At 38.1% G+C, this 13,929-nt stretch overlaps 1 protein-coding gene across 3 annotated transcripts in view; it reads left to right on the top strand.

Annotated features, from left to right (window-relative positions):
• Window positions 1–13,929, top strand: part of MAP3K5 (mitogen-activated protein kinase kinase kinase 5) — a 194,546-nt gene that overhangs the window by 136,106 nt on the left and 44,511 nt on the right. For all 3 annotated transcript variants that reach the window (XR_013377302.1, XM_077894294.1, XM_077894293.1), the window contains 2 exons: window positions 8,640–8,773; window positions 13,350–13,477. Coding sequence is in view for 2 of the 3 variants with exons in the window: in XM_077894294.1 (XP_077750420.1) it covers window positions 8,640–8,773; window positions 13,350–13,477 (262 nt within the window). In the remaining variant the exon portion in view is untranslated. The remainder of the gene's footprint in view (window positions 1–8,639; window positions 8,774–13,349; window positions 13,478–13,929) is intronic.

Here is a 13,929-nt window from a genome sequence, read left to right as displayed (position 1 = left end):
CAGAATATATAAGCAGTATAATCTTACCTTTTATTTTTTAAAACACTCTTTCCTCCTTCCCTAATGTTTTCCATATTTCTAATTTAACAGACCTTATCTTATGTTGGCCTGTAGCCCAGCTCTGTTCTACTTTTTTTGGCTATCCCATAGATAATTCTCTGTCTTTATAGACCAGGCCAGTCTCTTCAAACCTGCCTTTCCAATTTATATCTCTATATGGTAGGAATAGAAGGAAAAAAATTTTAAAAACTAAGCAGCAACTACTCTGTGGAATGGTTTTCAATCACTTTGGTCTTATTAAAAGTCCTTTTTATTTTTACTGTGACCACTTTGTTCAACAGGAATCAACTACCATACCCAATAAACAATCTTTTAAAAAAGAATAGTCTTGGGCAGCCCCGATGGCCCAGCGGTTTGGCACCGTCTTCAGCCCGGGGTATGATCCTGGAGACCTGGGATCGAGTCCCACGTCAGGCTCCCTGCACTCCTCTGCCTGTGTCTCTGCATCTCTCTTGCTCTGTGTCTGTCATGAATAAATAAATAAAATCTTTAAAAAAGAATAGTCTTTTGATGCTTTAGATTCCAGAGGGGGAAAAAAAAGATTCCAGAGGGAAACTAAAACTGGAGCAGCCTTATGAAGGTTTATATATTATTCCCCACACTATATATATATATCCCTGTGGCAAAACTCCTTTCAACCAAAAATAAACTAATGCTGACTTTCAGTGTTTTGTTTTGGCACCTGGTTTATTTTTTTAAAAAAATGGTTCTCATCAAATTTTCTATATCCTGATTAATCAGTTAAGCAAATAATTACTGAGCATCTGTAAACTAGATACTGCCAAGACTAGAGGTAGAGCAATTAAAGATAAATCCTAGCTCTCACAAAGCTCAGAGTTCAGACTAGGATGCAGGCTGAGCAAGAGAAGAGGGCAGAAAGCCTTGGAAGCACATCAGACCAGAAAGTAACCCAGCTCTTAAAGGTCAGGTGGATTTTCAGGAAAGCTCCTAGGGCTTGGTTTACCTAGGTAGGAAACACAGCATATGGAACAGCATGAAGGATCTTGGAAATCTCACTGAGAGATGTGGGAGGAGATTGATGAAAGAGAAGGTTGGACACAGAAGCAATAAAAGAAGCTTCAGGGCATTTATGCCATGCTAAGGAGTTTGGCTTTAATTCCGAAAGTAAAGAGAAACCTTTTAATAAAGCAGAGACAGTGGTACAAATATGGACAACTCACTTCGGTAGTTTGGACTTTGGAAAATTCACTGCTGTCCTAAGAGTGGATAAGGGAACAGGGCACAAGAGAGGAGGGAACAGGAAAGCCAATTAAGAGTCTGTAGAATTAGTACAGAAAAAAAAAGCATGGAAGACCTGATTCGAGGCAAGAGCAGATACACCTGATAGCATTTGGCAATCAATTTGTTATGGGGAGTTAGAGAAAGGAAAGAATGGAGTCGAAGATGGCCACCAGATGTCTACCAGATATCTGTTTGAATAAGAGAATGAATGTTCGGTGAATATTGATGACAAACTGTAATACCTTTTTGGAAACAGAAGTAAGAATATTCCTACAACATTGGTAGTGGTAGGAACATAAATCAGGAATCATGAGCTGAGTATAAACCACAGCTCTAGTTTGTTTGACTGCAAAATATATTTCTGATCATTTGTAAATTGAAGCTAATCATAGACCTTCCCTACTATGACACAGGCTTATTGTGACTGTCAAATGAGATAGGTTATGGACAGTTGATTTTTTTTCTTTTAAATTATAAAACATAATAATGTAAGGTGGTGGTAGTAGCAGGTTAAGTGTGTAGGTTTCTAGCAAAGATGAGCTCCTTTGGTGATGGTCCCTGCCCTGCCTCCTGCTGTCCTGGGTCCTGGCTGGTAGATTTCCAGCATGTGTGGCACAGCATGATGGAAGTCTGGGCCATCGGATTTGGCTGTGGAGTCTTAGGCTCTTTCTGGTAGAATTTTGTTTAACCATTTTTACTATCTCTTTGCTGGAGCCCAATTTTATCTTCCAGTCTGAGGAAATTGCTAAATGATTCCTGCTTCTTATTTTTTCACCCTGAAAATGTGCCTGATGTTCTGCTCTGAACTAGGACAGTCTTCAGCCTTGCATTAGACATCTAGAACAGGAGTATTCTTTTGTGTACACTGGGTACGGTGTTGCCAACGTGAAGGTAAGATGCGTCCCTTCTAGAGCTTGGCGTCTGTCCTTAGCCAGGGAAGGGGTCCATGCATGATAGGGGGGTCAGTACTCACCCAGTCCTGGCTTGGTATCGGGCATAGTTTTCCCCAGGGGAGTACAACTAATTGCCTTCTATCAATGTTTGGAAACCCATTGGAAACAAACTGAAGCTGGTAATGACAAAACCATATTTTCCTCATCCTCCTTGGCAATGGTCCCTCAAGTCAAGTGTGTGTGTACCCTGGAGAGTTTGCAGAGTGATCTGATTACTACCTTTCTAGGTAGTTTGTCCTTTTTATGCCTGTTTCCTTTTTGATCTTCTGTTTGCTTTTCATTTTGTAATTTCCCTATACCATGTCTGCCTGTGAGTTTAGTTTTATTTTTCCTACTTAGGGCTCAGTTTCCAGATAGTTAATGTTCAGTTCTGTCTCAGATCTGCTTGGCCTTTCTTAGAATGTTTTGTCCTTTTCTCCTGCTCTTTGATTTCTTATTTTATAGCTTTATGTTAAGTGTACTTATTTTAAAGTTTTTATTCTTCTATTTTATGAAGTTTGTGATTGATATTTGTCAAATCTGCTAACTCACTGGTGGTGAATTGTTTCCTTATATGTTTTAAAATTACGTGTTGTGAGCTCAATTTCAATGACGTATTATGAGTAAGAATTCTGCATAGCCCAGATTAAGGGAGTCTCCCTTTAAAATGTTTTTGCTTTGTTTCTGCTAGCACCCCAAGGATATCCCAGGCTCAAGACCAATTGTGGGTATCATGATAAAAGTAAATTTGAACTAAACCAGCATGAGAGTAGTACTGAAATTACTGAAAGTATTCAGAGTATTCAGAAAGTATTATTTTTGTCCACCCAGAGCTCAGTTTAAGACAGATGAGCTCTATTTTTGTTTCGCAGTATAATGGGCTTTCTTCTAATCTACCCTTTCATCAAGTTACAGTCCTTCAAGGGCCCAGCTCTTCACCTACTATAGACACAAGGCCCCATTTCCTATCCCTTCATGGGCATTAAGCCCAAAGTACCAGATAAGGGGTTAACAAACCATAGCCCAAAAACCAAATACAGCCTTCTACTACCATTAGTAAATGAAGTTTTATTGGAACAAAACCATGCCCATATGTTTATTTATTGACTGAGCTGTTCTCGTGCTATAATGGCAGAGTTGAGTAGTTGCCACAGAGATCATATTGGCCTAAAAATCTGAAATTATTCAATATCTGGAGCTTTAGAGAAAGCACTTGACAACTCCTGCCCAAGATTAACAAGTTTGAAGGCCCAGCCCTCATTCCCACCCCTTGGGGTCTTCAGTTATGATTACCCCGCAAATGGTCCTCTTCCTCTTTATTTCTAGCTCCTGGCAGTTTTCTTTACTTTTTTGTAAGCCCTGCTAGGCATTTAAAAGTGTGTCTATTTTGGGATTCCTGGGTGGCTCAGTCGAGTTTTCAACTCTTGATTTCAGCTCGGGTCATGATATCAGGGTCGTGAGATCAAGCTCTGCATCAGGCTCCTCACTCAGAGTGGAGCCTGCTTAAGATTCTCTCTCTCCCTCTTCCTGTGCCCCTCCCCTGCCATTCATGTTCTCTCTCTCTCTCTCAGTCCCTCTTTAAAAAAAAAGGTATATGTATTTTTTTTAAGATTTTACTTATTTATTCATGAGACAGAGAGAGAGAGAGAGGAGAGACATAGGCAGAGGGAGAAACAGGCTCCCTGCAGGGAGCCCAATGCAGGATTTGATCTTGAGACCTGGGATCACGACCTGAGCGAAAGGCAGACTCTCAACCACTGAGCCATCCAGGCATTCCTCTAACATCACAAAAAATGGGTGTTTTTAGCAAGAAGCTTTCCAAATACCAAGTCCACTATATTGCCAGTACCAGAACCCACTTTCTGTTTTCTTGGATAATACAGATTGCTGTGTGCATAAGATGTATATATGAACCTAGTGGCAACGACAAATCAAAAACCTGCAATAGGTACCCAAATGATAAAGAGAAAGGAATCCAAGCATATCATTAAAGAAAGCCATCAAACAGGGGAAGAGAGCAAAAGAAGAAAGGAACAGAGAGCTACAAAAACAACCATAAAACAAATAATTAAATGGTAATAATTCCATACCTCAATAACTACTCTGGATGTATATGGACTAAATACTCCATGGGACTCCTGGGTGGCTCAGTGGTTGAGCACATCTGCCTTCGGCTCAGGGCATGATCCTGGATTTCTGAGATCAAGTCCCATATCGGGCTCCCTGCATGGAGTCTGCTTCTCCCTCTACCTATGTCTCTTCCTCTCCATTTCTGTGTCTCATGAATAAATAAATAAAAATCTTAAAAGTAAATAAATAAATAAATACTCCAATCAAGAGACATAGGGTGACCAGATTAAAAAAAAAAAAAAAAAAAAGCAAGACCCATCTATGTGCTGTCTACCAGAGATTCACTTCAGACCTAAAGACACCTGAAGGTTGAAAATGAGAGGACAGAAGAACATTTACCTTGCAAATTGAAGCAAAAAAGAAAGCTGGGATAGCAATATTTATCTCGAGCAAAATAGACGAAAACAAAGACAACTGAGACAAAAGAGGACACTACATAATGATAAAGAGAACAATCCAACCAGAGGATATAAAGTTTCAAATAGTTATGTACCCAACACTGGAGCACCTAAATACATAAAGCAATTATTAACAGACATAATGGAAGAAATTGAGAGTAATACAATAATAGTAGGGAAATTTAACACCCCACTTACATCAATGGATAGATCATCTAGACAGAAAATCAACAAGGAAACAGTGGCTTTGCATGAGACATTGGACCAAATGGACCTAACACATACATAGACCATTCCATCCAAAAAGAACAGAATACATTTATTGGAGTGCACATAGAATGTTCTCCAGAATAGATCACATTAGGCCACAAAACAAGCCTCAATAAAATAAAGATTAAAATCCTATCATGCATCTTTTCTGACCACAATGGTATGAAGCTAGAAATAAATTACATGAAAAAAATCTGGAAAGAACACAAATACATGGAGGCTAAATAATACACCACTGAACAATGAATGGGTCAAAGAGGAAATTTTAAAAATGCATGGAGACAAATAAAAATGAAAATACAATAGTCCAAAATCTTTGGGGATGCAGCAAAAGTTATTCTGAGAAGGAAGATATAGTAATCCAGACCTACCTCAAGAAGCAAGAATATCTCAAATAAACAACCTAAACTTACTCTTCAAGGAATTAGGAAAAAAAAAAAGAACAAATAAAGCCCAAAGCCAGTAGAAAGAGGAAATAATAAATAGAGCAGAAATAAATGAAATAGAGACTTAAAAAAAAAAAAACCCAATAGAATACATCATGAAACCAGGAGCTGGTTCTTTGAAAAGATCAACAAAATTGATAAGCCTTTAGCCAGACTCATTAAAAAAAAAAAAAAAAAACCAGAGAGGAGTCCAATAAATAAAATCAGAAATGAAGGATAAATAACTGACACCACAGAAATACAAAGGATTGATTATAAGAGAACGTTATGAAAAATTATATGCCAACAAATTGGACAACCTTAGAGAAATGAATAAGTTTCTAGAAACATAAAACCTTTCAAAACTGAATCGGGAAGAAATAGACATTTTAAGCAGGCTAATTACTAGCAATGACATTGAATTAGTAATCAAAAACTCTCAAAAAACTAAAGTCCAGGACCAGATATTTTCACAGGTGAATTCTGCCAAACATTTAAAGAGAAGGAGAAGGTAATACCTATTCTCAAACTATTCCCGAGAGAGAGAGAGAGAGAGAGAGAGAGAAGGAAAGAAAGCTTCCAGTTCATTCTATGAGGCAAGCATTACCCTGATACCAAAACCAGATAAGACACACACACGCACACACACACGCACACACACACGCACACACACACACAAATATCTGATGAACAAATTTGGTAGTTTTAGTCTGAGACCAAAAAATAGGCCTTTTTGGATGACTCCTCCACGTCTCAGAAAGTCTCTACCAAATATTCTTTAAGACCTTTTTATTTTCATTGGCTTTCCATATTGGACTGAGATGCTTGATCAGGCTTGGGTTTTAGGGCTGTAGATTTTTCCTTTTACATCAAAGATAAAATGTTTCTCCTATTTTTCATTTTTAATTTAAATATTAGTTAATATACAGAGCAATATTAGTTTCAGGAGTAGAATTCAGTGGTTCATACACATACAACACCCAGTGCTAATCACAAGTGCCCTCTTTAATGCTATCACCCATCTAGCCCATCTCCCACCCACGTCCTTCCATCAACCTTCAGTTTGTCTCTTATGGTTTGCTTCCCTCTTCTTTACTTACCTCCCCTTTCCCATATGTTCATCGTTTTCTTTCTTAAATTCCATATATGAGTGAGATCATATATACATACACACACACACACACACACACACACCAATAAATACACACCACCACTTTATGTGTTCATCAGTCAATGGACATTTGGATTATGTCCATAGTTAGCTGCTGTTGTTAATGCTGCTATAAACATCATGGTACATGTATACCTTCGAATCTGTATTTTTGTATCCTTTGGGTAAATTGCTCGATTGTAGAGTAGCTTTATTTTTAACTGTTGAGGTACCTCCTTACTGTTCTCCAGAGTGGTCACAGCAGTTTGCATTCCCACCAACAAGGCAAGAGGGTTCCCCTTTCTCCACATCCTCACCAGTACCTATTGTTTCTTGTGTTGTTAATTTTAGCCATTCTGACAGATGTAAGGTGATATCTCATTGTAGGTTTTTTTTAAGGTTTTTATTTATTTATTCATGAGAGAGACAGAGACACAGGCAGAGGGAGAAGCAGGTTCCCGTGGGGAACCTGATGCAAGATTGGATCCCAGGACCCTGGGATCATGTCCCAAGCTGATGGCAGACGTTCACCCACTGAGCCACCCAGGCATCCCCTCATTGTAGTTTTGATTTGCATTTCCCTGATAATGAGTGATGTCGAGCATCTTTTCATGTGTCTTTTAGCCATCTGGATGTCTTCTTTGGAAAAATGTCTATTCATGTCTTCTGCCCATTTCCTAAATGAATTATTTGTTTTTTGGGACATTGAGTTTGATAAGTTCTTTATAGATTTTGGATACAAACCCTATATCAGATATTTGCAAATACCTTCTCCCATTCCATAAGCTGCCTTACAGTTTTGTTGATTGTTTCCTTTGTGGTGCAGAAGCCTTTAGTCTTGAGGAAGTCCCAATAGTTCATTTTTGTTTTTGTTTTCCTTGCCTCTGGTGACATGTCTAGTAAGAGGTTGCTCCCACTGAGGTCAAAGAGGTTTCTGCCTATGTTCTCCTCTAGGATTTTGATGGTTTCCTCTTTCACATCTAGGTCTTTCATTCATTTTGATTTTTTGTGTATGATGTAAGAAAATGGTCCAATTTCATTCTTCTGCTTGTGGCTGTCCAGTTTTCCCCATACCATTAGTTGAAGAGACTGTCTTCCTCCCATTGGATAGTCTTTCCTGCTCTGTTGAAGATTAGTTGACTATGTAGTTGATGGTCCATTCCTGGTTTCTCTAGTCTGTTCCATTGATCTATGTGTCTGTTTCTGTGCCAGTACCACACTGTCTTGATGATTATAGCTTTGTTTAGCTTAAAATCTGGAATTGTGCCGCCTCCAGTTTTGTTCTAAGAAGGAAGTATATTGCAGTACAGGTCTCCTCAAAAAGCAAGAAAAATCTCAAATATACAACCTAACCTTACTGAAAGGAGCAGCAAATAAAGACTAAAGCCAGCAGAAGGGAAATAATAAAGACAAGAGCAGAAATAAATGATATAGAAACAAAAAAAAACAGTAGAATGAATTAACAATGCTATTTTTCATTTTCAATGAAAATGACCAATGTTTTTTTGATAATTGAGGGTAAAGGAAGAATAATCCTTATTTTATCATTTTCAATGCAGAAGGCCTCAAAAATTTTCTTCTTACCAAAGCCTTTCTGTCAGTGTTTATTCTCTTGGCAGTGTATGAAGTACTTGGACAGTATCAAAAGCTTAGAAACAAAAAGATCAATTAGATGTAATAGATACTGGTAGACATTATTGCTAAGCATACTCATTTCCAGGATCTGTGAAAAATAGGATTTAGTGGACAAAAGAATCCAAGTGGGCTTTGGAAGAAACACTTTTCTGGATTTAAATACATAGTCCCTACTATGTTTGTAACAATTGTGAAAACATGAACAGATTATTTGCTTTATGTTGAGAGTGTCCAGTTTTTGGCTCTTGATGCTGCTGCTCAGAGTTTCATCACTTTGTTTTGCTTGTTAAAGGGGTTTGATAAAATTAGGGAAAATGCTCTTGGAAAAAGTTGATGTTTAAAATGTAGAATGCAACTAATGTTTCAATCTTCTGTTCCTCCATTTTTCCCTTTGTAGTATGACTATGAATATGATGAGAATGGTGACAGAGTCGTTCTAGGGAAAGGCACTTATGGGATCGTCTACGCAGGCCGAGACCTGAGCAACCAAGTCAGAATCGCTATAAAGGAAATCCCAGAGAGAGATAGCAGGTACTGTAATTGTGGCTAATAAAAGCTGTTTTCGGGATCCCTGGGTGGCGCAGCGGTTTGGCGCCTGCCTTTGGCCCAGGGCGCGATCCTGGAGACCCGGGATCGAATCCCACGTCGGGCTCCCGGTGCATGGAGCCTGCTTCTCCGTCTGCCTGTGTCTCTGCCCCTCTCTCTTTCTCTCTCTCTGTGACTATCATAAATAACTAAAAAAAATTAAAAAAAATAAAAGCTGTTTTCCAGGTATTTGGGGTTGTGTATGGCATTCTAGACAATGTTTTGGTGATATTCTAATTAGTGAAACTCTGTCTGAAAAGACCAGTGTCTTAATCAGCCCCTCTAAGGTTTAGCTGCTGCATCAATCATTGATTCAGGCACAACCCTCTGGTGGAGAAGGATGACCTCTCAGAGGTGACAAGGACAGGACTTCTAAAGAGTAGAAAAGACAATGGCCTGGGTGTGTAGAGCTCAGTTATGTCAAAGGATGGTTGATTTATTAGATGGATAGATGGGAAGTAAGCTGGATCAGAAGTGGTATTTGAACCACAGGTTCCAGTGTCCAGTTTTATACCTAAGGAGCTTGGAAGTCATTCCTCCATCTTAGCAAATGGGAAGCTGACCAAACTAAGACATCAACAGCTCTTCTTGGATCCATTGAAGAAGTGAGGTTGCAGGCCAAGCCACTGCCCCCAAATTTGGAGAGATAGTCATGGCGGGTGCGCACACTTTTGTGAATTTTGCCTCCAGTAGCCCTACCAGACCCTCAACAGCGATATTGGAGAAAAATCCCCTTGTGCTTTCGGCAGGGGAAAGAGGGAAGGTAACTATTTTGAAATACACCACAGCTCTGCTCTTCCTAACAAGGCCTGACCTCAGAGAGACTATTTTTACCAGGGCCTAACCTAAGAGGGTATTATCAGAGCCTAACCAGCCTGCGGGAAAGGAAATACCCAACTCCTGTTCACTGTTGCCATCCTATCCCAGCTGAAGGCAGCAGGGGATGGGGGAGAAGGGAGACTCAAAGCATCTGTGAAGCTCCCAGCCCAGTGGCACAGGCCCTCAAAGAAACTGAGACCTAAGCATAAGACTGTGGAATTCTTCCCCTCCCGGAGTTCCTTCTACCTAATACATCATGCCTAACTTTCACCAAAAATTGCAAAGCGTACCAAAAGGCAAAAACCCAGTTTGTAGAGACAGAGCAAGCGTCAGATCCAGATTCAGATGTGGCAGGGTTGTTGGAATTATCAGACTAGGAATTTAGAACAACTTTAATATGCTAAAGGCTCTCATGGGTAAAGTAGATAGTATACATAAACAAAAGGAGTGTAAGTAGAGATGGAAATCCTAAGAATCTAGAATGCTGGAGATCAAAAACACTAACAAATGAAATGAAGAAGACTTTTGTGGGTAGGATATGGTTCTCTTGATGAGCTTGAGACTATGTCCATAGAAACTTCCAAAACTGGGGCACCCAAGTGACTCAGTTGGTTAAGCATCCAGCTCTTGATTTCATCTCAGGTCATGATCTTAGGGTCGTGAGATTGAGCCCCACTTAGGGCTCTGCATGGGGTATCTGAGATTCTCTCCCTCTCCCTCTGCCACTTTGTAATATTAAAAAACTTTCTTAAATGTTCTTATGGGTTCTTAAGTAACATATTCGTGGAATAGATTTTGAAACAATAGAAAATTTAAGGGCTTAATGAGTATCAAATTACAGCAGCAAACCCACCGATGTTTAAAAACATCCCCTCCTCTCCCGGCAGCAGATGAATTTAAGTAGGTAGTTGGAAGCTGACCACTTTTAAAATCACCTTTGTAACTTAAGTTTATTCAACTGCCGTTGTGTGTACACAAAGCACACCAACACCAACAAAGGTACTGTTCTGTAGCAGTGTATCTGGCAGAATGTGGGTTGTTTGAAAACACTTGCATGACAGGTGTTTCTCTTGAACAGCTGGTGCCAGGCGTCTCCTTGTTACCTATAAAGAAGAAGTGAAGTCTGTCGTGTTATTGTCTGATACAATACACGAAGTTATTTTCTTCTATATGCCCTGGAGAGGTTTTCATGTTATGTGTGAAAAGATAGCAGTTAGGAAGGACAATTGCTAAGGTAATAGGATGTGTGTGAATAATGTATGATCCAGCATATACTACCCATCGCCATCTGGAGTGGAGCATCATAGCAACAAAAACAGTGGCTTCTGTGTTTCCTTCACACTTTAAAAACACTTTGTTTAAAGAGAATCGGAGTAGATGTGGGAGAGAAGTGGCGTTGGATTCACGATCTGTCTCAACTAGTTAATCTCAGGTTGGCTTCCTCCTCTAACGTTCTATACACACCTGGACTATTTATTTAGATCAGTAATTCTCTACCCTGCTGCGTGTTAGAGCCAACAGGGGAACTTTAAAAAATACTGATGCTCATGCCTTACCTCCCCAAATTCTGGGATGGGTCATAGGCACAAATTAGTTTTTTAAAAATCCTTTCAGGAGATGAAATGTCCAGCCAAGGCTGGAGACCACTGGTATGGATGGATGTAGTGGGAATTTGACTCAGAGAAGGTACTCTGGAAACACATATGGATTAATAATTTTTCAAAACTAAATATATATAAGTAACTGATTATTTGTACCATTTCTTTTTTCCATTGTCAGCTCATTGAGAAGATTTTCTTATAATTCACAGAGATAAGTGTTGCTTATTGACTCGAACAAATTGGATTTCATGCTTATTCAGTGCTTGGCACTTATCCTTTCACTTAGAATTTCTGAATGTTACTAATAAATTTCATATTGGGGAAAAGTTCTTATTCTTACCTAAGATGAATCCAGACTATTATAATTTTTAAGCTATTCTTTGGTTACATAAAGGAGGGGGCAGGAGTGTGGCATATTTCCTTTTCTAGGATCTTACATTTAAACATTCATAATTGATTTTCAGTAGAGGGTTAAGAGGTAGAAGCCCTCCAGCTCGTCATAAGCCGGATTAATCACTTGCTTCAGATTATTTAGTCATCTTGATGTCCTAAAGCTGTAGAATAGACTCAGTATTTGCTATTAATTTATTTCATGCATATCAAGAGCAATCTTACTAACTAGTGTTAATAAAGTATTTTAAACTCTATGGAAAAAGTAACTTGCAAATGTCCTGAGAATCATAACCTAAATATCCTACTGGTAACACTATATACTGGTATTTCTCGTGCTGCCTCAGTTAGTTACCAAAATGGAGTTGTCTCTAACTGATATCCTGTTAAGGTTTTCAGTTTAATATTTACCCTTATAGTTCTTAGAGCAGTTCGAAAGAAAAATAAAATGAGTAAATGATCTAAAATACAAGTTAATTTTTCGTTGTTTTTGGGCAGCATTCTGAGTAATATTTTACAGATTATAAAAGTTTGCTTAAATTAAATGAATTTGGATTTTTGTAACCTGCTAATTGCTTTAGCTTTGTAGCTTATCTTGAAAAGTTTCATTAAAATAGTATTATCCAATACTAACCAATTCTAGCATTTGTTATTGGCATTCAAAAAAATCCATTCTGTTTGTATGAATATGCCATTGTGAAATCTAAGCATCTGTTGTATCTAACACCGAAGCAAATAATGAGGCATCAGGTTTATAGTTTATATTCTAGTGGTGAGTGCTTTTCATACCTATAACCTAAATTGTGCAACAGAAAAAAATTAGGGAATAGCTTTGAGTCTCCAAAACCCTACTATAGATAGCTATACAAGAATCATATTTAGTATGTAATATAATGTTAATATTCAAGATTGCTAAGAATCGAGAAGCTGTACAGTACTTCAGATATTCATAAAAAGAGTTGTTCAGTCTGTTCCAAAAATATAAAACACTTTCATTGTATAATCTGATGAAACAACATATATCAAGTGTGCGATTTTAAAGTTTGGCTTAATGCTGGTCTTTCAGCATGGAGGCATGGGTAGAAATGGGTAAAAAAAAAAATTATGGTATAATAGAACCGATGAACCCAGTAAGATGAAGATTTGTGAGGAGCTCAAAGAGACTTAGTTTTCTACAGAAGAGTTGCTGGGCATTTCAGTAAGTTCTGGAATGAAAATGAAAGTGATTTGCAATCTTTATCCTCCTGGGCAAGAGTCTTCTGGAATAGTAGTTATGTTATGGGGCCAGCAGAATAGAAAGTTGTGTTAATATAGACAGTGAGCTATGTGGATGCATTCAATTTTCCTGGACTGATATCTTAACTCAGTCACTTACTAGCTTTAAGATCTAGGACAGGTTAGTCATCCTCTTGGTGAGTCAATTTCCTCATCTGTAAAATGGGCATCTTAAAAGTAACTTCTCTTGGGGTTATTGTGAGAAATGAGTTAATATATACAATAGGTTTGGATTAATGCCTGACACATTTCCCTACATCTTATCACTACCACTTCAACTTCACAAAATTTATGTGACAAGAAACAAATGCTTTAGATAACATATTTTACTTTCTGTAGGGGCATATATTTAGCTGATATTTTCAATTTGTATTGCTTACATTTATACACTAAAATCTGGCTACATAATTGCTTATCAACATTTGTATGTCTTTTAGATACTCTCAGCCTCTACATGAAGAAATAGCATTGCATAAGCATCTGAAGCACAAAAATATTGTCCAGTATCTGGGCTCTTTCAGTGAGAATGGTTTCATCAAAATCTTCATGGAGCAGGTCCCAGGAGGTAAAAGATCTTTTTCTTTCTTTAAAAAGTATAAGTTTTTATGGTTTAAAGAAGAGCACAATTGCATGGGATTTACAAGTTTACAGGTCTTAATCTAAGTTAAAAGACAAATTAGATCTTCATTGCAGCATTATTTGCAATAGTCAAGAAATGGAAACAACCTAAGTGTCCACCATTGGATCAATGGATGTGTTTATCCATTTAAAGATGTGTTTTATATGCACAATGGAATATTATTCATTCATAAAAACAAGAGTGAAGTCTTGCCATTTTCAACGACACAGATGGACTATGAGAGCATTGTGCTAAATGAAATAAGTTATACAGGGAAAGGCAAATACTGTATGGCCTCACTTACATGTGGAATCTAAAAAAAAAACCAAACAAACAAACAAAAAAACCCAAGCTTATAAATTACAGAGAACAGATTGGTGGTTGCCAGAAGCAGGGAT

Source organism: Canis aureus, chromosome 1 (genome assembly GCF_053574225.1).
Source record: "Canis aureus isolate CA01 chromosome 1, VMU_Caureus_v.1.0, whole genome shotgun sequence".
Classification (NCBI taxonomy): domain Eukaryota; kingdom Metazoa; phylum Chordata; class Mammalia; order Carnivora; family Canidae; genus Canis; species Canis aureus.
Note: the sequence above shows the minus strand (reverse complement) of the source record. Positions and strands in the feature narration are given on the sequence as shown.